A 21,362-nucleotide genomic window follows, 5' to 3' on the forward strand; every position below is an offset into this window, starting at 1 on the left:
TTGACGGTGGACGACACCAGCGTAGTTGCTGCGTTACCTGACTGTTGCGAATATCAAATCCTCTTATGTTGGCGGAATATCGGCTGTGACGTGATGCTATAACGTTAGCTGGGGCTACCGTTTAAAATGGCCATCGTTCTGCCATTAAAAAAGTATGTTACCGCGGTGCAACAGTCGATCCCCGAGTCACATGTAGACCGGCAAAAAAAAGTTGTGCAGTCGAGACAACGAGCTTGCAACTCAGTTTGCAATCACAGATAGCCACCGGTAGCCATTCGTCTGTGTCACAGCTCCATGGTCTGAGATCTCGCGAGAGTTCAAAATCGCTTCCTTGACAACGGTCATTTCGAAATAGCGTGACACATATTGTCCTATTTGTCTAAAATATATGCATTTAAATTATAATTGAAAACAACCAAAAAATAACTCACATAAAATAATAAAACCTACGTATACGCCGTGTTGGGTGTCGGTTGTTGACTTTTTGCTCACGTAACCAAACGAACATTTCAACGTAAACGAAGAAAGAAAGTTTTTAATCAGACAACAAAATGTAGAAAATTGTACATGCATATAAAATTGGTTTTAATTTGGGGCGGTGTTTCGTGCTTTCTGGAGAAATGCGTTTGGTCTGCGGAGGGAGTGCACGGTGGAGTTGGCTTCGTCCCCTTTTTTGAATTTTTTTCCCTTTGCCCTTTGGTGCCCATGGTGCCTTGCGTCAGTTTGTAACGAATGTGGTTCGACAGCTCAGTTTAGGCGCCATTTACAAGTTGGACTTCTCCAAGTCGACCAGCCGCGCGACATGTCATCGATCTGAATTTTCTGGATTATTTTTCACCAATTTTGGATTTGCCGCTATTTTTACCACAGTGCTTTTGGACCGGAGAAGCGACTGTTGAGAAAGATTTTGCGGAAGGTACACGAAGAAGCCCGCGAAAAATAACTTAGTGGCTGGGTTCCGTCTATTTGCTGAAATGCGTCACTTGAAAATCGTATTTTTCTTCACCCGACTACACTTTTCCAAAATATAATCGAAATCGCAAATGCGTAATGTTAATCGAGACCTCTTTTGTTACCCGACGCTATAATGCTCACATAGCTTTTTATTTTACGTTTAGAAACTCATCATCTTAAAAGCAACACAGTAGTTTCCAGCTTGGCTAATGTTAATATAGTGAATGCTTGTGTACGCTTAAATACGAGATACAACGGCTCGCCTAGCGAAAAGAACAATTTAAGTGAAAATGCAACGTTTAAATTAATTTAGAATTAACACGAACATTTTTAAACTCGCGGCCAATAACGCTGCCTCGTCACCAATCTTTTCACATCGTTTGTTAGCGCAAAGTTAGCCGGGTAGCTAACTTTACATTCGCCGAGGTTGTTAACAGTAAAATGTAGCGACGTGAAAATAAAGTAGTTACGTGGCAAAAAAAACGCATCTTCAAAATCTCGACTAGTTTAGTTTTCGGAGGGGGTCAAATCGCTGTAACTTGTTTGCTTATTTAACCATCTTCCGTATAATTAAAGAGAATTACAACGTTATTATTCGTTTTAGGTCAACGTTTTACATTGTATATATACCAGTGCGTCGATCTCCACACGAATACAGTTTTTGGAGTTATGCCAGTTTGGATTAATGTTAAAAAAAGTTACTTAAAAAATACTCTTCAGCTAAGACATATTTCCAGTAATATTGCTATTTTAAAAAGAAAGTTTGCGTCGAGTTTTCACTCTAGTTTTTACTATTGGGCAGGTAATTAAAATGGTTAAAATGGCGACTTTATTAAAGAATTCATCCCATTAGGTTACTTTGACACACTGGTTGGAAAAATGTCCCAAGTGGATGTTGGCCATCAGGAAAGAAAAAAAATGAGGGAGATTGACAGGCTCCAACCCCACTCACCGATATGCCTCTTTGCCTTTTTTTTTTAAACCAGTGCCCCCCACCCCCATTACACCCACCACCCCCCTCCTTCGGACTTCAAATCATGCCATCTAAAAGTGCAAAGAGCTCCACCGCGGCCGCTCGAAAGGGTTCGGAGCCTCGGGATGACTCCGAGGACGAGCTGGACGGAACCCCCCGAGGAAGCCGCTCAAATGGCCAGGGAGAGAAGGCACCACCGCCGCCTACAACTGGCAAGTAACAAAGGCTTGTATTTTCTCCTTGTGTGTATACGTGTCTCAATCCCAAAACAAGTTGTGTTCACTCGGTGGCGTTCGTGGTCCATTTGTGGAGCGTCATTATTTTTTTCCTACTCTCTACCTTCGTTATTAGAATGGCTGCTTCCCCCCACCCCCCGTTTTAGTACGCCGGTAAACAATAAATGTTCATTTGACGCGTCGAGTGTTCCAGGTTGACTGTTAAATTTGTTCATATTCTTATGACTTGGTAGTAGATAACGTGAGGGGCGTATGTTTGTTATTCTGTCAATAATGTGTCATTGTAGTTTGTTAGTGGATGAGACACTCGGAGCTTGTTTGGGTAGGTCGTTGGGGGGCTTTGCTGTGTTGGCAACAAAACAAGAGTTTGCCCCCCCCTCTTGATTTTGAGCCACTCTGTCACGAACTAGAAAAAAAGGATATCTAAAAGGAGCCTTGTAGTCGATAAAACTTGTTTTGTTTGTGTTTTTTAGGGGGGGGGTGATCTGCCACCCCTCCCCCATATGAAAGCGCTCACTCGCGCACGCAGTTGCCGGGTGGGGGGGGAATAAAAATTGTACTTTTTTTTTCTTTTTTTTTTTTTTTGCCTGTGCCACAGATCCGCCTGTCGGGGAGGCTGCCGAGGCGGTTGATAGTCGCCCTTTGGAGGAGATTCTCGGTAGCATCCCTCCACCCCCGCCCCCAGCCATGACCAACGAGCCGGGCGCTCCTCGCCTCATGATAACGCATTTAGTCAATCGCAACTTCAAGTCGTACGCAGGCGAGCAGATTCTGGGGCCCTTTCACAAGGTACGACCCAAAAAAATAAATAAATAAAAACACACGCACACACAAGAGACACACGTCTAATTGAGACCTGCATGACACATGCTGTTTTGTTTTTGGAGTCACAGTGAGTGTCTTTTGTAATGCAAATGTTCGTATGTGTCATGGTAGACTCAGAAAAGTTGCACATATTGTTCTGCATCATCATTTTTGCAGTGTAATTTCTTAAACATTTTTTTAAACCGGGGTAAAAGTGATTGTCTTTAAAATTTGTTTTGTGCATCTTTGAAGTTTTTCTGACGTGTGTATTTTTGCAAATTGTTTTTTCCATGTTTTCAGCCGGTTTTACAAATGTATGCTGGAGGGGAAAAAAATAACCTGACTACACTCACACACACTCACACACTCACAATACACACTCATGGCCATCATGTGGTGTGGACTGTGCAAATAAAAAAAAAATCAGTTTTGACATTTACAGTTCCTTTATAATTTGCGGGAATTTTTTTTCTGCATTTATTTTTAACCCTTTCCTGTCCCGCAGCGCTTTTCCTGCATCATTGGTCCGAATGGAAGTGGCAAGTCCAATGTGATCGACTCCATGCTATTTGTGTTTGGATACAGAGCTCAAAAGATCCGATCAAAAAAGCTGTCGGTCCTTATCCACAGTTCTGATCAGCACAAGGACGTGCAAAGCTGTACTGTGGAGGTGCATTTTCAAAAGATTATTGATAAGGTATAAATATATACAGATATCTCTCTGCTGCTGTCACACTACACCCATATACTCACTATCCTTTCAAAATTCAGTTTGAAATATTTTTCACTTATTTTTTTTCCATTGAGTTTTAAAGCAATTTCTTTGAGCCAGTTCATTTGAATTAATATTGGCAAACTCTTAGAACATAAATGACTGAACATCGACACATATCAGTCAGGGAAGTGACATTTAACACCCACACACAGTCACACACCATTCATATAGCCATAGAGCCTTCCTATTATTTTAAAATATTTTTTTCAAGAATTTACCATATTGTTTTTAGGCTGTTTAATTGTTGGCACCAGTGAACATTACCAAGGTAGTTAGCTTAAATTAAAAATTACATTTCACAAGACTTAAAAATGGAAAATAATTTTAAAAATGAGCTCGTGTGTAATATGTTTCTTGCCGAGGTGTGTTTATTTTTTTTGCTTTGAGTGCATTTCTCTCCTTAGTTTTCTGTTTTCTCAAAAATAAAGTGAAATAAAATGGCAAGAATATTTTTTTAATGGCTTAATGCTTTAAACTTCTCATCTGATCAATTCCTCTTTCTGAGTTGTTTTGTCTTCTTTAAAAGTGGTGTACACAACTCAACATTCGTGACTCTAAAGCGAAAATTTTAAGCAAAATGAAAAATGATCGTCATTCAACAGTTTTTGTATTTTTCTAGATGTAAAATATAAGATATGCTGTTTTAGAGAATTTAAATTAATTGCACTTAGGTTTTGCTGCTTTTGCTATGATGTAAGCCTTGTGCCCTCAGCTTTTTTTTCCCAGTTACCCTGAGTGTATGTAACTGAATCTGTTGAAAAATCTTATCAGTATTTCTCACTCTCATAAGAATGAGTTTTGATGTGTGGAAGCTGTTTGATTCTCTCCTAAACTGTAGTGGCCTAAACTGCTGTGTGTCTTCTGCACCTCCCCCCTCCCTTTCTGAGTCAGGAAGGAGATGACTACGAAGTCATCCCCAACAGCAAGTTCTATGTTTCCAGGAGCGCCCACAAAGATAATTCTTCAGCATACTATATCAATGGCAAAAAAGCCACATTCAAAGAAGTGGGCACTTTGCTCCGAAGCCACGGCATCGACTTGGACCACAATAGATTTCTCATCCTACAGGTAACCTGTCAATTATTTCCCTGCTGCAATCCTGACCTCTTTTTTTTTTTTTTTTAATCCTGACTGCGACATTAGAATCTGTGTGAGATTTCTCACTTGTATACTTCATGCAGTCAGATGTTGCTCTGCTGTTTTTGTCTGTGGAATGGACCTGTTGCAATCACAAAGAACCTGCCCTCCTACAGCCCTTAGAGTGCTATAGCAGCGCATCATGGTTTGATACAATATGCAGAAAGTGCGAACCATTATTTGCTGCTTTAGAATTTTAAGGAAATGCATTTTTTAATCCATAAGATGATTTTATCAACTGTTTTGTTTTGGTTCAGTGGGAAGTTTGGATTAATTAATTAAATAAAAGGTGGCAGTCAGATTACTCATTCTGTACCTGTCACGCTTTAGCAGCACGTAAATATTGGCGTGATTGACGAACCCCAGTATTTGCAGTGCTGCTTCAATGTGGCTGGATCAAACACCCTCCGTCATCACTTCATTTTTTTACTTGAATTTCTGTCAATGTAAATCTATGATCTGCATGTCTTGGCTTGTTTTTGACCAGTTTTAATTGATCAATTTTAAAAAAAGAAAAAAGGTTTCATTGTTGAACTGAGTTTGAAGCAGTTTGCCGGTCACACTTGTGCTGCTGTGATTGTGTTACACGTGTGTGCCAAACATTATTACTGATTAACTCGAAACTCATGGGGTGATGGCTTGTGTCAGAGTAACACCAAATGGCCGATTTCAATGTGTTGTCGCTGGAATTCTAATTGTTTTACACGGTGCGCTAGTTTCTGGTGAACATTCACTTTTTACCCTTCACTGTGCCTTTGTGGTTTGCTGGTTGGTTACAAGTGTCTTGCTTCCCCCTGTGTGCGTGTGTGTGTGTGTGGGGGGGGGGGGGTGCACATGTTTGTGTGTGTGTATTCATGATGACTCTTGCTGTCCTTGGGTGTTAGATTTTCAGATCTGTCTGTGACATGGCTGCATGGCTATGGGAAGAGGATTAGGCTTGTTCTCCAAGGTCATTTTTCCAGGCCTCTGGCTAAGGGGAAGCTGTCTATTTAGTGCACTGGTCAGAGCAGGATGACATGGGGGATTTTTGTCTCCTGCTGGCTTCTCTTTTATTTTTATACATAAAAGTAAGATGTGAGCTGCCCCCCCCCTTTTTACACACAAAGAGAGCCATTGGGTTTTACATCATCTAGACTAAATTTGTGTTTAGCTTGAAAAGGATCTCACCCAAGGCTGTCATTTATCTAGTGAATACAATTAAACTTATAATCAGATGTCTTCTTAGACTAGAAAAAATGTCCCTGACATGTTTGTGGGCGCTTGAAGAGGCTAGAATTAATTTACACATGATTAGATAATATAGACCTTTGTTTCACATCGAATATTTTCTTGATAAGATATTTGCATCTGTTACTAGTAATAATAATAACAAAATAATAGGAGGAATTAAAAAATCAATTTACTATTCAACCAACTGTAACCCAATAAATTGTTCTGACTGTCACAAAATAGAGAAATACATTTTATCCCTTGTGCATAATTGTATAAATAATATTTTTTGTGTATGACTAATTAATATTAAATTGTTTCAGAAAAATATCAATTTGTTTCTATTTTATTTCATTATAATAGTGATTATTTCGACTGGAGTCACCTTCTCAGATGTGTTTTCTTTGCTGGTGCTTAGGGTGAGGTGGAGCAAATTGCCATGATGAAGCCCAAAGGTCAGACGGAGCATGACGAGGGAATGCTGGAGTACCTGGAGGACATTATTGGCTCCTGTCGCCTCAAGGAGCCCATCCAAACCCTGGCCCGCAGAATTGAACTGCTTAATGAACAAAGAGGGGAGAAGGTGATTTATCCTCATTCATTCTTCCTGTGTCCCGAATTTTTCTTGTTTCACATTGAGAGGAGTGTGTGTTTGTGTGCAGTTTTGGCGGATGAGACAAGCTACGATCTTTTATTTTATTTTTTTTAATTTATTTTATTCTTTAAAATTTCAGCAGTTATTGTTTTGTCCCAATAATAAAACACAATGTTAAAATACAGTGTAACCTCCAACGTTGAATGCCCCAAAAGTTAGAAACTTAAGAGCTCAGCAAAAAAAAAAAATCTTTTTTTTTTTTGGCCCACTGCAGAGGATACCAGTGGCGGGAAAGCGTACCCATGTAATCATAACCATAGAGCTTGAAATGCAACATCCTGTGACAGAAAAGGGTCTGTGCGCACACACTACAATCTATGCATTATTTAAATATCAGTAGCATACACTAAATATTTTTTAAAATTTAAGCGTAACACTTGATTCCAGTAATGCCACTAGGTGACACGATCACTTTGGCAACCATTCATTTATTTGTCAAGTGTCTTCAAGGAGTCCGTTTTTATACAGGGATTACCTTTGTAAAGTAGATTTAAAACATTACTTAAAATGCCTGTACAATTAACCCAATTTTATCAAAGTGGCATTCTGAGTCTGAATTAGTTCATGTTACATTACAGTATTTCCGACCAGTGACGGGGGGGCGGGGACGGGGTGTTGAATTTAGAACAGCAGCACACACAACGGATTGTGTTGAACTCTGCCAGTTCCGCTGTATTATCTTGTAAATATGCTGCTAATGCACGTGGTCTGTGGCTTGATATTAAGTGGTCATGTTCGCTCCCTTAGCTCAACCGGGTCAAGCTCGTGGAGAAGGAAAAGAACGCTCTGGAGGGAGAAAAGAACAAAGCTGTGGAGTTTCTCACTTTGGAAAATGACATCTTCAAACACAAGAGTTGCCTCTGCCAATATTATGTGTAAGTGCACCGGCCTTTGTTGTGTTTGTGGTCTGTGCAAAGTCAAGCAAATCATATATGATCCAGTATATCAAAATGCAAGCATCTGATCATCCAGTGTCACTCGTCACTGCTATTTTGTCCCCCTTCTATCTGTTCCTGTTCATTAGTCATGATCTGCAAAAGCGTGTGGTGGATAAAGAGCAGGAAAAGCAGAACATCTTAGAGGACAACAAAGAACTTACAGAGAAAACTGCTAAGATATCTCAAGAGATGGAAAAAATGAATCAAGAGCTTAAAAATGTGGAGAAGTAAGACCTTTGCCCTTGTTGCTCTTTTCTCAATTTGTTTCTTTCCCTCTAAAAATAGTAGGATTATCGTCCTTGAAGGGAAATATGATCTACCCGTACTGCATAAAATATAAAAATTGATCAAATCTAGATTTTTTTTTTAACCTCAACCACTTTGCACTGGAGTTGTTCTCTGGACTATTTCCCGTAGAATTGTATTTGAGGGAGGTGGGGGGGGGTTGAGGGGGGGGGGGGTCAAATACTGCAAGTTTTTGCCCAATTCAAAAACAATGTTCCTCCACCAGGAAACAGAACAAGCTCAACAAGTACATTGAGACCCAGAAGGAGACGTTCACCCAGTTAGATTTGCAGGATGTTGAAGTGCGTGAGAAGATCAAACACTCTAAAAGCAAGAACAAGAAGTTGCAGAAGCAGCTGGAGAAGGATAAAGAAAAGGTGTGTACGCCTTTGAAATTGTTTTCATTCAGTTCGGGATTCATTCATTGGATCTGGTATATTGTTGTTCTGTTTCACTGTTCAAGTGAGCAACTTTCATGTTTACTGTAGAAACCCAACAATAGACACAGATTTGCACTATGAGTCAAGAAGTAGTGTGGTGCTCTATTTATTTAATAATTTTTTGCCCTCTGGCCTGCAAGCATTATGGGCACTCAGTTTCCTGCTAACGGGAACACAAATTATTGTAATTACTGTAATATTCTGTGAGTAAGAGAAAAACACAATGGAACTGTAAGTATGCCTCGGTATTTACAAATGCCTTTGTTTTTGTTTTTTTTTTACGGAAAATTAATGACTTGATAAATGCAAAATTTGTTTTGTATTGCTTCACACATTCCCAACTATTAAAAAGAAAACAGTCCATTCTGTAAAAAAGCAAAGTACAGTACAGCATAAAAATATTAAAAAAAATAGGCCCCTTGGTGTAAACTAATTGGTACATGGCTCCTGTTAAACAAACCCCAGTCCATAAAAATGTAACATCTATATACTGTGAGCCTACTTTAATTCATCATATTTTTTTTCTCAGTCGGAAAACTACTGAGTTGTTGTAAAAACAACATAAAACGTTTCACGCTGTAAATCACATTTTAAAGGCAGCAAGAAGTAGATCGCCCAAAGTATCCACTAGGGGGCTGTCAAGAGCCGGACAAGTGGATTCATATCCCCAGCGTGCGTCATGGACACACACACGCACACACGCGCAGGCTTGAACAAGGACGAACAAACAGTTCAGATAAGTGTCACATTGTATACATATGTACTGCACATCTAGTGGCAGCGCTGTGGAGATGTGTTGATTTGGGGGGTAAGGGCAGGCAGATCCCCTCAGGGGAGCAGTGTTCTGCTGCACGCAAGTCAACTATGGCCTGGCTTGTGTTACACTCCCGACAGCCATGTTCACATTTCACCCGCTGTTAACCCCACGCACAAAACACCCCACTCGCAGTGCCACTCTCAACCGGCGCTCGTGCCTTCATAACAGGCACAGAGCACTTAATCTACACCCTTTGCCCTCTATACTCTGGTTTCTTTTGTCGCCTCTGTCAATAGAAGATGAATTTTTGTTGTGTTTGGCTCCTTTTAGCTGGAAGAGGTGCGCGGTGTTCCCGCCAACAGTGAAAAGGCCATCTCGGAGGCCACCACTCGCAAAGAAGAGCTGGAGAAGCAGAAGGGGAAAGAGGAGGAGAAACTCAAGGAGGTGATGGCGAGTCTAAAAGAAGAGACGAGCGGCTTGCAACAAGACAAGGAGGTATGAAAATGGCGATTTTTATCTGTTTATTACAGGGGATGCGCATACATTTTTACAAATGATTTTAGCACTCCCACACATTTAAGGACATTTTTGACTTGTTTAAAAAAAAAAACGTTTTCCAAATATTCCAGTTCTTGTTTCAAGCTGTTAATTTCTTACTCCCATGAGGATTTACTCCAAAATTGACATACAAAACCAAGGAGTATTAAGCACGGAGTATTTATCAAAACTGAAATATTCAACAACAACTTCTATTTTTTCCGAACAAAAAAAAAGCCCACCTGCTTAACAATAGCATATAATGTAAAGCACCATAGATGGGATTTGCATGTATAATCTAAAACCACACACAAAACACAATGTCTTAAAAATTTGCGATATAGCCTGGATGCAAACGATAGATGCAATATAGTGGAGGAAGTCCTTTTTTGAAAAACATTTCACTAATATCATGCACCTCATGTGTGCTTCCCATCGTCAGACCAAAGAGAAAGAGCTGATGGAGCTGAGTAAGGCCGTGAACGAGACGCGCTCTCGTATGGACCTGGCGCAGTCGGAGCTTGACATCTACATGAGCCGCCACAACACGGCTGTGACGCAGCTCAACTCCGCCAAACAGACCCTACAGACCACATCGGACACGCTGCGGGAGCGCCGTGCCGCTATTAAAGAACTGGAAGTCAACATACCGCAGAGGGAGAAAGAACTGAAGAAGGTGGGAGAACCGTTACATGCTTTGCTTTATTGTATGTAGGAACGGAGAGTCATTACGGAGCGGCCGTTTTTCTCTGCAGGATGAGGAAGAGCTGCAGCAGCTGACAAAGATGGATAATGACACACATCAGATCGTGAGGGAAATGAGGCAGAAGGTGGACGAGGCAAAGACCTCTCTGTCCTCCAACCGCAGTCGGGGCAAGGTCCTGGATGCACTCATGTATCAGAAAAGGAGTGGCAAGATTCCTGGTATTCTTGGAAGACTGGTAAGGAAAAATGCTGGATTTTGTGTCAAGCCACGTGCTGTTGCTGGGATATACTCAAGTGCCCTCCGTGATGTTTCAGCATAGTATAAAGTCTTAAATGAGAAGTTTGAAAATGAAGGCCCTAATTACCCGTGAGAATGACATGTAATCCTTAAAGACACCATTCAAAGATCATTAAAATGCCACAGAGAGCTTTGTTGTTTCTTCCCATCCATCTTTTTCCTGTGGCCTATCTCAGCTTGATTGCGATTGCTATTCAGGGAGACCTGGGAGCCATCGATGAGAAGTACGACGTGGCCATTTCCTCCAGTTGCGGCGCTCTGGACCACATCTTGGTGGACACCATCGACACGGCTCAGAAATGTGTCACGTTCCTCAAAGAGCAGAACATCGGCGTGGCCACCTTCATTGGCCTTGACAAGGTAAATGTACTTAATGCTCAACTCCGGCTTTTTGTTCTGACGTTCTATCTCTCCTCAGATGAAGGTGTGGGAAAAGAACATGGGCCCGATCCGCACCCCAGAGGACAGCCCCCGTCTCTTTGACATGGTGAGAGTGAATGACACCAGCGTGCGGCCAGCCTTCTATTTCGCCCTGCGGGACACTTTGGTGGCCCAGGACATGGAGCAGGCAACGAGGATGGCCTTCCAGAGAGACAAGCGCTGGAGAGTGGTCACCCTTAAGGGCCAGATCATCGAGATGGCCGGTGGGTGAGCTGTTGTTTCGCTCCCAAACGTCAACATGTCACGTTTCTCACGGCACTTTTCCTCATGCGTGCTCAAATGTGTCCCGACAGGAACAATGACTGGAGGGGGGCGAGTGATGAAGGGCCGGATGGGCTCTTCTCTCAACACTGAGGTCTCGCAGGTGGAGGTATGTACAAAGTAGTCGAGTAGAATCATCACACATCTCTGAGCAGTCATTCTTGTTGAAAGTAGTTCATTTTAATCATGCCGGATTTAATAGTTTTGTAGTAATTTTGTGTAATAATCATAATTGAATTTCCATTAATTAAACAACCCTACCTAGCAATAACTGTTAACATTAAGACCACGGTCAGCATTGTCAAGAGTCACTTGAAAAAAAAAGATGCTTGCGGGAGCGGAAAAAGTAATGGAATATAGTGAATGTTGCTAGTATGGCAACACTGAAGACACAAGTTATTGCATTCCAAAGAAAAGTACTGCATGTTTTAAGTTGTTTTTAATTTAAAAAAAAAAAAACAGTGTCTGATTGTTGGAACTGTGGACGGACCGGATGTGATTTTGGGGGCGCCATAATTCGTCAAGGTCTGCTTGTGGAACCTGACGACATGTGCGTGTCCGCAGCTCGACCGCATGGAGATTAAGCTGAACGAGAACGTGACAAAGCTGCAGGGCTGCCAGGAGAGGAAGCTGCAGTTGGAGGAGAACGTCCAGCGTATCCGCTCTCAGCTGCGCGACATGAAGAACACACTGGAAAAATACGCCAACAGCATGACCGTACGTAGAAAAAAAATCCTCTTGATCGAACGTAGCGGGCGCCGTCGCCTCCAACAAGTCTTCCTTTTGGTGTCCTCCAGAGTTTGGCCGACCAGGAGAGCCACCTCAAGGGCCAGATGAAGGAACTGGAGGCCAACGTGCTGGCTGCTGCCCCGGACAAGACCAAGCAGAAGCAGATGCAAAAGAGTCTGGAGGCCTTCAAAAAAGGTGCGGCAAAACTCCTTTTCTCTATCGTAAGCATATCGGTGCAGCCCTAATTTGCCTTAACTTTTATTTGTGATCCCACATCTGGCAAAACATGACCATTATGTTTTCCAGACTTCGAAGCTGCGTCCAGTAAAGCTGGCAAAGTGGAAAACGAGGTGAAACGGCTCCACAACCTGATCGTGGACATCAACAGCCACAAGCTGAAGGCTCAGCAGGACAAGCTGGACAACATCAACAAAGCTCTCGACGAATGCTCGTCCTCCATCACCAAGGCGAAGGTCGCCATCAAGACGGCAGACCGGTAAGCGCCAGTTCTCTGCACGAGAGACCACCCCCCCACGTTGATGTTGACGACTCTGTCATGTCTGGGCAGCAACCTGAAGAAGTGCGAGGACAGCGTGACTCGCATTCAGACGGAGATGGACGACAACGAGAAGTCTTTGGCGGCGTTCAAAGAGCAATTGAAGAAACTCGAGGACGAGGCGGGAGAGATCATGAAAGCTTGTCAAGAAGCTGAGGTCAGAGCATGTCCTATTTGCAGGGGTTTTCCTGACTCAAATTGAGGTTGAGACGAGACGCTCGTGATCATTTGCACACGTGCTTGTACAAGGCGAAACCTCTTGCCTGTTTGGTTGAACCGCCACATCTAACTCGTGGCAGATATGACGGAATGAATCCCCTTAAAATGTCCAGGCGGCGCTCCCCGAGGTGCAAGAGCAGTACCAGACGGTGGCGAAGGAGATCAATGTCCTGCAGCAGCAGGAACACGCCCTGCAGGAGCAGTCGCTGAGTGTGCGGCTGCGCGTGGAGCAGATGGAGGCCGCCGTCAGCGAACACAACAACAAGATCAAACATTGGCAGAAGGAGGTGGGGGGCGCCTAAGCGTGGCGAAAGTCGCCAAGGCGTCCTCGGCAACACGCTAACGGCTGCTGACGTTCCCCAGGCCTCAAAGCTCTCCCTGCACGCCGTGGAGGGCGCGCCGGCTGAGGAGCTGCCCGTCCTCGCGGTCGAGGAGCTCGACGACATCTCCAACCCCAACGTCATCATCAACAAGATGATCACCTTGGAGACCAAGTGTGCTCAAATGAAGCCCAACCTAGGCGCCATCGTCGAGTACAAGAAGAAGGTACGAGCTTTCCTGTATAGCATTTCTCTGCAAACATTGATTTATTCTGATGACAATCCCTCAAGGTGGAATTCAGTCTGTATATTTAGAATTAAAGATGCACGCAAACCGTGCTACTCCCTTTGAGCTTGGGCGGGGGTCTAAGTCAAATTATCTGTGGTTTTTGTGATTCAGAAATAGAGCTTTTTCAAAATCAAATTGCAATTTTTTTCCCCTTAATAGTGCGATCATTTTTAAGTGTCCTCTTCCCAATATGAGCTAGAAATGAATCTGTTTTAAAAGACACTCAGATTTATTATACTTAACTATTTATTTTTGTTTTAAAGGTTACATTTTCTGATCAAATAAAGGCAAATCAATCATCAGGTTTTTATAATATATCTCGAATAGTAATATTTATGAATTAAGGGTTCGGTTCATTTCATTCATTCATTCAGTATTTAATTTTTTTTTTTACCGCTATAAATGACAACACACGGTCAAATCCGTAGTGCGCAAAATTTTATGCGTCAATCCTGAGGCACTAGAAAAAAATTAAAGACTTTTATTTATTTTTTGAGTGTCAAAAATAAATTTTGGGACTTAAAACCATCTGTGATTGAAGTTTTCTGTTGACCAGTGTGATGCAAACTTGACTTCATCACTTTAAATTTTTCATGAAACAATTCCACGTGACGAACTGGACTGCACTTCGTCGCCACTGAACTTATCTAGACACAATACAAATGAATAAAATATATATTCAAAAATAACCCCTACTTACCGACCAAAATTATTTTATTTTTTATATTATTATTTTTTTTTCCCCCCTCTCTTTTTCAAATTGCAGCCTTTGCACTTTGAAAATTGCACTCTGCTCCATTATGATGTTGATTTTGAATTTGGTTAAATTGTTCAATCCTATGTGTGACCAGGTGTTCTTATGCTGTTGCACAAACTATTTCGTTAAGATCCGGTAATTACCTCAAAATCTTGATGACTGCACCTGCGTGAGTGGAGGGCTCCTTTTGATTGACTGACGACTCGGCCGAAATCAGCTCCGCATTTACTCTGAAGGCATACCGGTGGCAGATAACGGACCGTTAACTTTGATCGACTATTTTGTGGCGGCGGCGTGCAGGAGGAGCAGTACCTGCAGCGTGTGGCCCAGCTGGACGAGATCACCAACCATCGAGACAATTTCAAGCGCAGCTACGAGGACCTGTGCAAGCAGCGTCTCAGCGAGTTCATGAGCGGTTTCAACATGATTACCAACAAGCTGAAGGAGAACTACCAAATGCTGACGCTGGGGGGCGACGCCGAGCTGGAGCTGGTGGACAGTCTGGATCCCTTCTCGGAGGGCATCATGTTCAGGTGGGTGTCATTTGTTTTTCTGCATGGTCCCCTTCTCCTGACACTCAACTTTGTGTGCGAGCAGTGTGCGTCCTCCAAAGAAGAGCTGGAAAAAGATCTTCAACCTGTCGGGAGGAGAGAAGACCCTCAGCTCCTTGGCGCTGGTGTTCGCCCTGCACCACTACAAGCCCACACCGCTCTATTTCATGGATGAGATCGACGCGGCGCTGGATTTCAAGAACGTCTCCATCGTGGCGTGTTACATCTATGTGAGTAGCACCAAGCCAGGTGTCCTTTTTAGCGACCTTGCGAGTCTGATTTTCAGCACCGCTTTTTTTTTTTTTTTTTTGTCCGCCCGCAGGAGCAAACCAAGAACGCTCAGTTCATCATCATCTCACTGAGGAACAACATGTTTGAGATCGCCGACCGCCTCATAGGCATCTACAAGACGCACAACACCACCAAGAGTGTCGGGATCAACCCCAAAACTATCGTGTTTCGAGACCACGATGCCATCACTGCCTAGGAGCGCTCTCGCTTGAAGCGCCGCTTTCCTCTTGTAAATAGTTTGGTCTTGAACAATGTATTGTATTGTACAATGAAACGCTGCTATTTTATACACTCTGGAAATAAAGATTTACATTTGAACTACAACTCACATGGTCAATGTGGGCCACATGGAGAGAATAGCGGTTGGCGCCTCTTGGCTATCTCTAAAATGCCAGACTTTTGCTTTGCTTTTTTATTTTTTTTTCATAAATCAAGTCAAATTTACATCAATAAGTAATTAAAAGAACGTTGATACATGCAAATTTTCTATGAACTGCTGCCAAAAAAAAAAAAGATCAGAACGAGGGCCGGAAAGCGGGGTTAAAACACTTGCTGTGTGCAAATTCACAGGCTGCATCCTCCGAAGGTTTTATTTCTGTTACTTTTAGCGCGACTCGACCGCACGTGATATCCAAATTCAATAAAACCAATTAGCAGGCTGGGTCCTTCGTCGCCTTCAAAGGCCTCTCATGGAGCATCCGTGGACCACATAAATTGGCGCATTTGTACACTACGTGTGGCCGAGTTGCGCTTGCAAGTGGCAGCCTTCGGAAGACCCAGCCTATGAATTTAGACGGTCACTGATTCCAGGTCTTGATTGGCATAAAAATATCTGAAATGGGTACTCATTCCTATCCCAGACTCTTACCCCACTGCTCACTAATATTTGAAAAAGACGCTCAAAAGGGGAAGACCATTATGAAGCGGGTGAGGCTCGGGCGTGGTCTGGCTGTAATTGAGCGCAGCAGTGACAAACGATACGATTCCAACTTGTTATGACGGCGTGAGACAGAGCGACCGTCAAAATTCCGGAAGTGACGTCAGGATTCCCTGCTAGTCCAATCAGCACAGAAGGCCAAATTCACATGCAGTGGAGTGTTTCACCAGAGGATGGCACCATACAGATGTTTTTTTTTTTTTTTGCCCCAAATTGAAGATTTCAGCAAAAATGCCAAAATGATGAACGGGACAAAAAGACAGCATGAGTAGACACCCATTTATACAGTTTCTCAACGAACAAACACGTTGATTTGGGGGTGAGTATTCCTTTCAATCAATCTGAAGTCTAAAAATAAATGAATATTCTAAAAATAATTCACCAAATGACCTGAAGTTTATACAATCATGATAGCAGGCTGGTTTTAAGATGTCAGAATCTTGGCGAGGCGCCATCCTAATTGCAACTGTAGTGAGGATAAGCAGGACAGATGGAGTTAGAAAAACAACTTTATTGTCCAACATGAAAAAGTTGAAATTTTGCGACATATTTAACAGATTTTATAAGCAGTTCTAAGAAAGGATGAAAAAAAATAATCGCATTAAGGAGTGTGTACAACACGGCTTTAAAGCTGCTAATACTGTACAGAGGCATTCTTTCCAACATAAAATGAAGCACAAGTCAACTTGGAAATAAAAGGCTGAGACTGAGCAGTCCTGTCAAACTTGTGAATAAGGCAGTCAACTGTTGCAAGAGCATTTCTGCCATCGACGAAATGTGACCGAGACATTGTAGTACCAGTGCCTGTATCGCGATGTACACCAGTTCTGCCCAGTCCCAGATCGGCACGATGAGCTCTCTCGGGTCTCGGCTAACGTGAGCGTTGCCGAGCCAGCACAGCGATGCCACCGCCAAAATTGACATCAACGGCAAAAGCAGTAGCGCTCGTAGCCAGGAGGAGTCCGGCTCCATTCCGCTGTCAATTTCCATCGCCAGGCTGCCGCACTGGATGCAGCAGCGCACGTCGGGGACCGGCGCCTCCCCCAGACTGCCGAGAGTGACGGCGGGCCAGTGCCGACGCAGGTATTCGGCCGCACGGAGCGTGACCGAGGGGTTGAGGGCGGACGGCAGAGTGGCCCCGGTGAAATTGTCCACTCGCTCCCTAAGCACGTGAACCTTCTCCACGAAGACCAACGGCGAGTCCTCACCCTCAATGGACGCCGCCAAGGAGACAAGGTTGAGCTGCTCCTCCTGGACCAAACCAACACCAACCGTCACAGCCTTTTTCCTCGTTCATCCTCTCCGGCATTCACCAAAATAAACCAAGTGGCCAAATTTCCAAGGGAACCACATGCAGGGGGGGGGTCCTGGGTTTACGATCCTGACACCTGACGCGCGACATTAAGATGTTCCAAAAGCTTTTGAACTGTTCCCGAAATAACACATCAACACATTGCACAAGAAGGTAGCCAGCATACTGTTTTTCATGTTATTTTTGTTACATTTTCATATAAATATTTACTGTAACTAAAACTTGATATATTGACTACTACAAGTTCCAACTTCTGCGCCAAGCACCTCAAATCTGACCTCACAACAAGAAGTAGTGCAAAAGTGAAATTTGGCCATAAAATGATGCCATGTCAGCATGACAGAGTACATGTGGGCAATTTAAGTGCTGGGGTGGGCCACAATTTTTCCATGAGCACTTCGGGACGATTCAGTTACTGGATTGATCAGCAACATGTCAGAAAACGGGCAAAAATGTTGATTCTTTTTTGACGATGTAAAATCAAATGTTTGCAAGCGTCTTTTTTTTGGGACAAATATCCGTGAATCTCTCCAAATGATGAATTGCTATCAAAATAACAGTCGATTAATTTGATGCTGTATTCGATGAGGATTAATCCCGTCATTGTGGCCCCACAAGTGCGAAAGAGAGCATTGGAGAACGGGCGGGGGTACGACTACGCACCTGCAGCTCCTTGACTCTGTGGATGAGCGGGTCGTAGACCTGCGACACGTCACCTAAGGCTTTGTCCAGAATCTCCAGGTAGGCTTGTCTCTTCCTGGCCAGCGTCGTCTCCAGCGTGTGGAAAAACTGAGTGACTTCATGTCGATCCTGCCTTATCACAGTCTGGCAGTGGGCCTTTTCCTGTTCCAGCTGCTCGCCCAGCTCACACACCTAACACACATGTACACACACACGTTGGTGGGGTGTTTTTTCTGTATAACATCTATCAGTTGACTCCACTCTTGACTGGTTTCCAGTTAATTGAATCATGGCCCAAAAGTATGACTACACAAAGTGGTGCAGGCATTTTGTTATTTTCTGTTACGTTTTGACTTTTTTCCATTTAGTTAGTTTCATTAATTTAAGAGCTGGTTTATTATTTTTGTATAATTCTTTTTTGGAGGGTGCTTCATTTTTTTTTTTTTTTACATGATTTCTTATTAGTTTCAGTTTCATTTTTCATTATATATAAAGTTTGTTGAGTGCATTTTTTTCTTAAAATTGGTCACTGAGTATTATTGCAATGAATTATGGCTCAGCTGTACAGCAATACCAAAATACATACGTTTAAAAAGAACGTCCAAAAGCTCATGTATGATATTAACTGACAACATATTTATAGAAAGTTGTACAAAAGTAAGATGTCATTTAAATCCGTCTTTTTTTTTGTTTTTGTTTTTTCAAACCAATTTTGCTTATATTTTATTTTACGAATGGAACTATTGTAATATACAGTTATTCCCTTAACTAGAATAACTTTGGAGTGAAAAAAGTATAATATTTGACGTCCACTGGTTTGAAATTAAATGATTGAATTCATCGTACATACAGTATGATGACAACATTTTTGCTTTGTCACCAATTATCAGCATCCACACAGACATTTCCAGTCTTCTTGCAAATCCATCCGATTACTCTGCAGCTCTAGTCCCCACGTGAAGTTTCAAAATTACGATCAGCGTTCTGCATATGAATATGTGGTGACAAAAAAAATTCTCAGTCTCCTGCCTGATCTTCCGTTGTGAGTAAATCATCTGTTAGTCCATGATGGTTCTGATAAACCTGCATTAGTATTCCCTTTGACACGGCCTTGCTCAAGCCCTCATCCCAAGATCTTTTACAGGACAGAGAAGCAGGAAGAAGCCAGCCAGTGTGGAAAGGAGCAAGTAACTCTTGAGTGTTCCCCTCACCTGTCCCCATTTGTACTCAGAGATTCGTTCCAGCAGGAGCAAAGGGGTTTGCTTCTCTCTGGAGACCGCCACTTCCAAGTCGTCGATGGCGTGGCCCTGGTGCGAGCCCACGGTCAGACACAGGCCGCAGATTAGTTTACGGTCCTGGATGCAGTACATGTTGAGGGGTTGCCCCGGGTGATCCAGGCACAAAGGGGGTTTGGGCTCGCGCTCCCGCAGGTACTAAAACGGACAGACACGCGACACGTCCATTAGAGGTCGGACGGAGGAACATTCCGGGATTCTTCCCTACCTTCTCGATGATGGCGCACAGGGAGAAGTTGATGGGAAGCGCGTCCACGCCCACTATGGGCAGCTCTACCATGCTGCGGCACTGGGGGCACTTGAGCGGCTGGCGCAGTGAGTGCCAACTGGCGTTGTCGTGCGAGACCTCGATCAGGCCGGCCAGGCAGTCGCGGCAGAAGGTGTGCGAGCACGGCAACACCCGTGGGTCCAAAAACACTGAGAAGCACACAGAGCACGTCAGGTCCTCCTCTAGGCTGTCCATGCTGGAGTCTGAAGGGGGAAGAGATGACAAGATGGAGGAAAAGTGGCCACAACATTAGGTACATCTTTGCAATGGAATCACGTCCAAAACAAGTACACGCTGAAAATGTTTAACACTGTCATTTGTTTATATTAGGTTTTTGTTTTTCTTGAGTATTTTGAGTAATCACTGACATGGAGTACTGATACCACAACTAATTTTGATGTATACAATTTCTATTAACGCAATGACATCAAATCATGTCAAAGCGCCACCTAGTAGAGCCCACTTCTGACGACTTTTTATGAATGTGAGAGTTTTTTTGCCTTACGCATCAGTGGCTGGTATCAGCAACAATCACAAGGATCTGCTACATTAAAATAAGGTCAGTATTAGGCCAATAGTGAACTTACTTGTAGCCGTACTATGTCTAATTTTTGTCATGGTGGTTGTCCAAATACACTGCAGCACATTGTTGGGCATTTTCATTGCCAGTGTCAACAAAATATCTACATTGTGATTGAAATACAGGGACATACGGAAAATTACTTTTTAATGGGTACCAATAGTTGGGTCTCTGAATCAAGGAATAAATCAGAATATTAATGGGGAAAAAGTTTATTTCAGGAGTTCAATTCAAAAAGTGGAACTGATTATACAGATTAAAACACAGGAAAATACTTTTCTAAGAGTAATTCCAAATTAAGTTCTTTTTATATTTTTTTTCTTATTGGGGATTTGCTTAAAACTTTTTTTTAAAAACCTAACCGCTGGAATATATATGGTTATTTGCGCTAATCAAATCCTATTGAGATGGAGGGCAGAAGAGCCATTGGGGTTAAATTTTGTTAAGTGACCCTAATACACTTTCGGCTTGGTCGAGAATGTTAGTGAGACTGAGTCCACATTAGCCTTTACAGGACCCGTAAAACAATTGCTACAATGCGACCACAGCTACCCGCCATTTCCAGCGTCATTTGGACACATTTAACTCTAAATTGAAAGTGCAACGCCACAGAACCATGCGCCATTAGGCGCTAATTAATACAGACAGTTGTGGCGTCTGCCAGTCCACCGTCCGTAAAACGTTACACTTGTGTGTTCAGCTACCACCTATTTGTCACGTTCTCAGTTTACCCTTAAATTTTCTGCGGCAAATTTAACACATTTTCTTCGTTATTATTTACATACTTACCTTAGACTCAAAGTTCAGCGTTGCTTCCAAACAGTTTTCATCCGTTTCCGGTTGGTTTCGCGTTGCATTCAAGTGATTAGGAAAACCTAGCCCCTTTCCACAAAATACGATTTATTTTAGTTCTGGTGTGGGTTTTTTACGCTGAGAGAGAAAAACAATCGGTTGACCAGGCATCTTAAATGTGATGGATTCAAGCCGTGTGGTATTAGAGTGGTGCTAGTAATCGTTCAAATTTCCGATTGCACCAAAGCGGCTTCTTTCCCTCAGTGCGCATGCGTGGGTTTCGACCAATCAGGCTTCACGCAGTCTAATTTTGAACATCGACTGAACCTTCAACGGCTGAATTGAGTCAGTATTTTTCCACCCTCAGTTCAAAAGAACAC

General features: G+C 42.8%; 3 protein-coding genes across 3 annotated transcripts in view; 1 reads left to right on the top strand and 2 right to left on the bottom strand.

The window, feature by feature from the left end:
• The window catches only part of ift80 (intraflagellar transport 80 homolog (Chlamydomonas)), a 33,488-nt gene extending 33,153 nt beyond the window's left edge, over positions 1-335 (bottom strand). Inside the window, exon 1 of the mRNA XM_088301422.1 lies at positions 38-335. The gene's annotated coding sequence lies outside the window, so the exon portion shown is untranslated. The remainder of the gene's footprint in view (positions 1-37) is intronic.
• A 354-nt stretch (positions 336-689) lies between these two features.
• On the top strand, positions 690-15,435 carry smc4 (structural maintenance of chromosomes 4). The gene is made up of 24 exons (XM_088301417.1): positions 690-916; positions 1,941-2,139; positions 2,762-2,952; positions 3,473-3,664; positions 4,634-4,810; positions 6,507-6,671; positions 7,491-7,618; positions 7,768-7,908; positions 8,193-8,343; positions 9,494-9,658; positions 10,143-10,376; positions 10,456-10,641; positions 10,902-11,063; positions 11,122-11,347; positions 11,438-11,514; positions 11,970-12,122; positions 12,203-12,329; positions 12,441-12,630; positions 12,703-12,847; positions 13,023-13,196; positions 13,273-13,455; positions 14,576-14,808; positions 14,873-15,056; positions 15,149-15,435. Exons 2-24 carry the CDS (start codon positions 1,992-1,994, stop codon positions 15,311-15,313), a joined length of 3,897 nt encoding a protein of 1,298 aa, XP_088157543.1. The 5' UTR covers positions 690-916; positions 1,941-1,991; the 3' UTR covers positions 15,314-15,435.
• A 1,110-nt stretch (positions 15,436-16,545) lies between these two features.
• On the bottom strand, positions 16,546-21,230 carry trim59 (tripartite motif containing 59). The gene is made up of 5 exons (XM_088300850.1): positions 20,980-21,230; positions 19,551-19,813; positions 19,259-19,480; positions 18,030-18,239; positions 16,546-17,305 (listed from the first exon to the last, which is right to left on the bottom strand). The coding sequence occupies exons 2-5, from the start codon at positions 19,803-19,805 to the stop codon at positions 16,736-16,738; spliced, it is 1,257 nt and encodes a 418-aa protein (XP_088156976.1). The 5' UTR covers positions 19,806-19,813; positions 20,980-21,230; the 3' UTR covers positions 16,546-16,735.
• Between the last annotated feature and the right edge of the window lie 132 nt (positions 21,231-21,362).

Source organism: Idiotropiscis lumnitzeri, chromosome 7 (assembly GCF_059441095.1).
Source record: "Idiotropiscis lumnitzeri isolate Australia: NSW breed Sydney's pygmy pipehorse chromosome 7, RoL_Ilum_1.0, whole genome shotgun sequence".
Lineage (NCBI taxonomy): Eukaryota > Metazoa > Chordata > Actinopteri > Syngnathiformes > Syngnathidae > Idiotropiscis > Idiotropiscis lumnitzeri.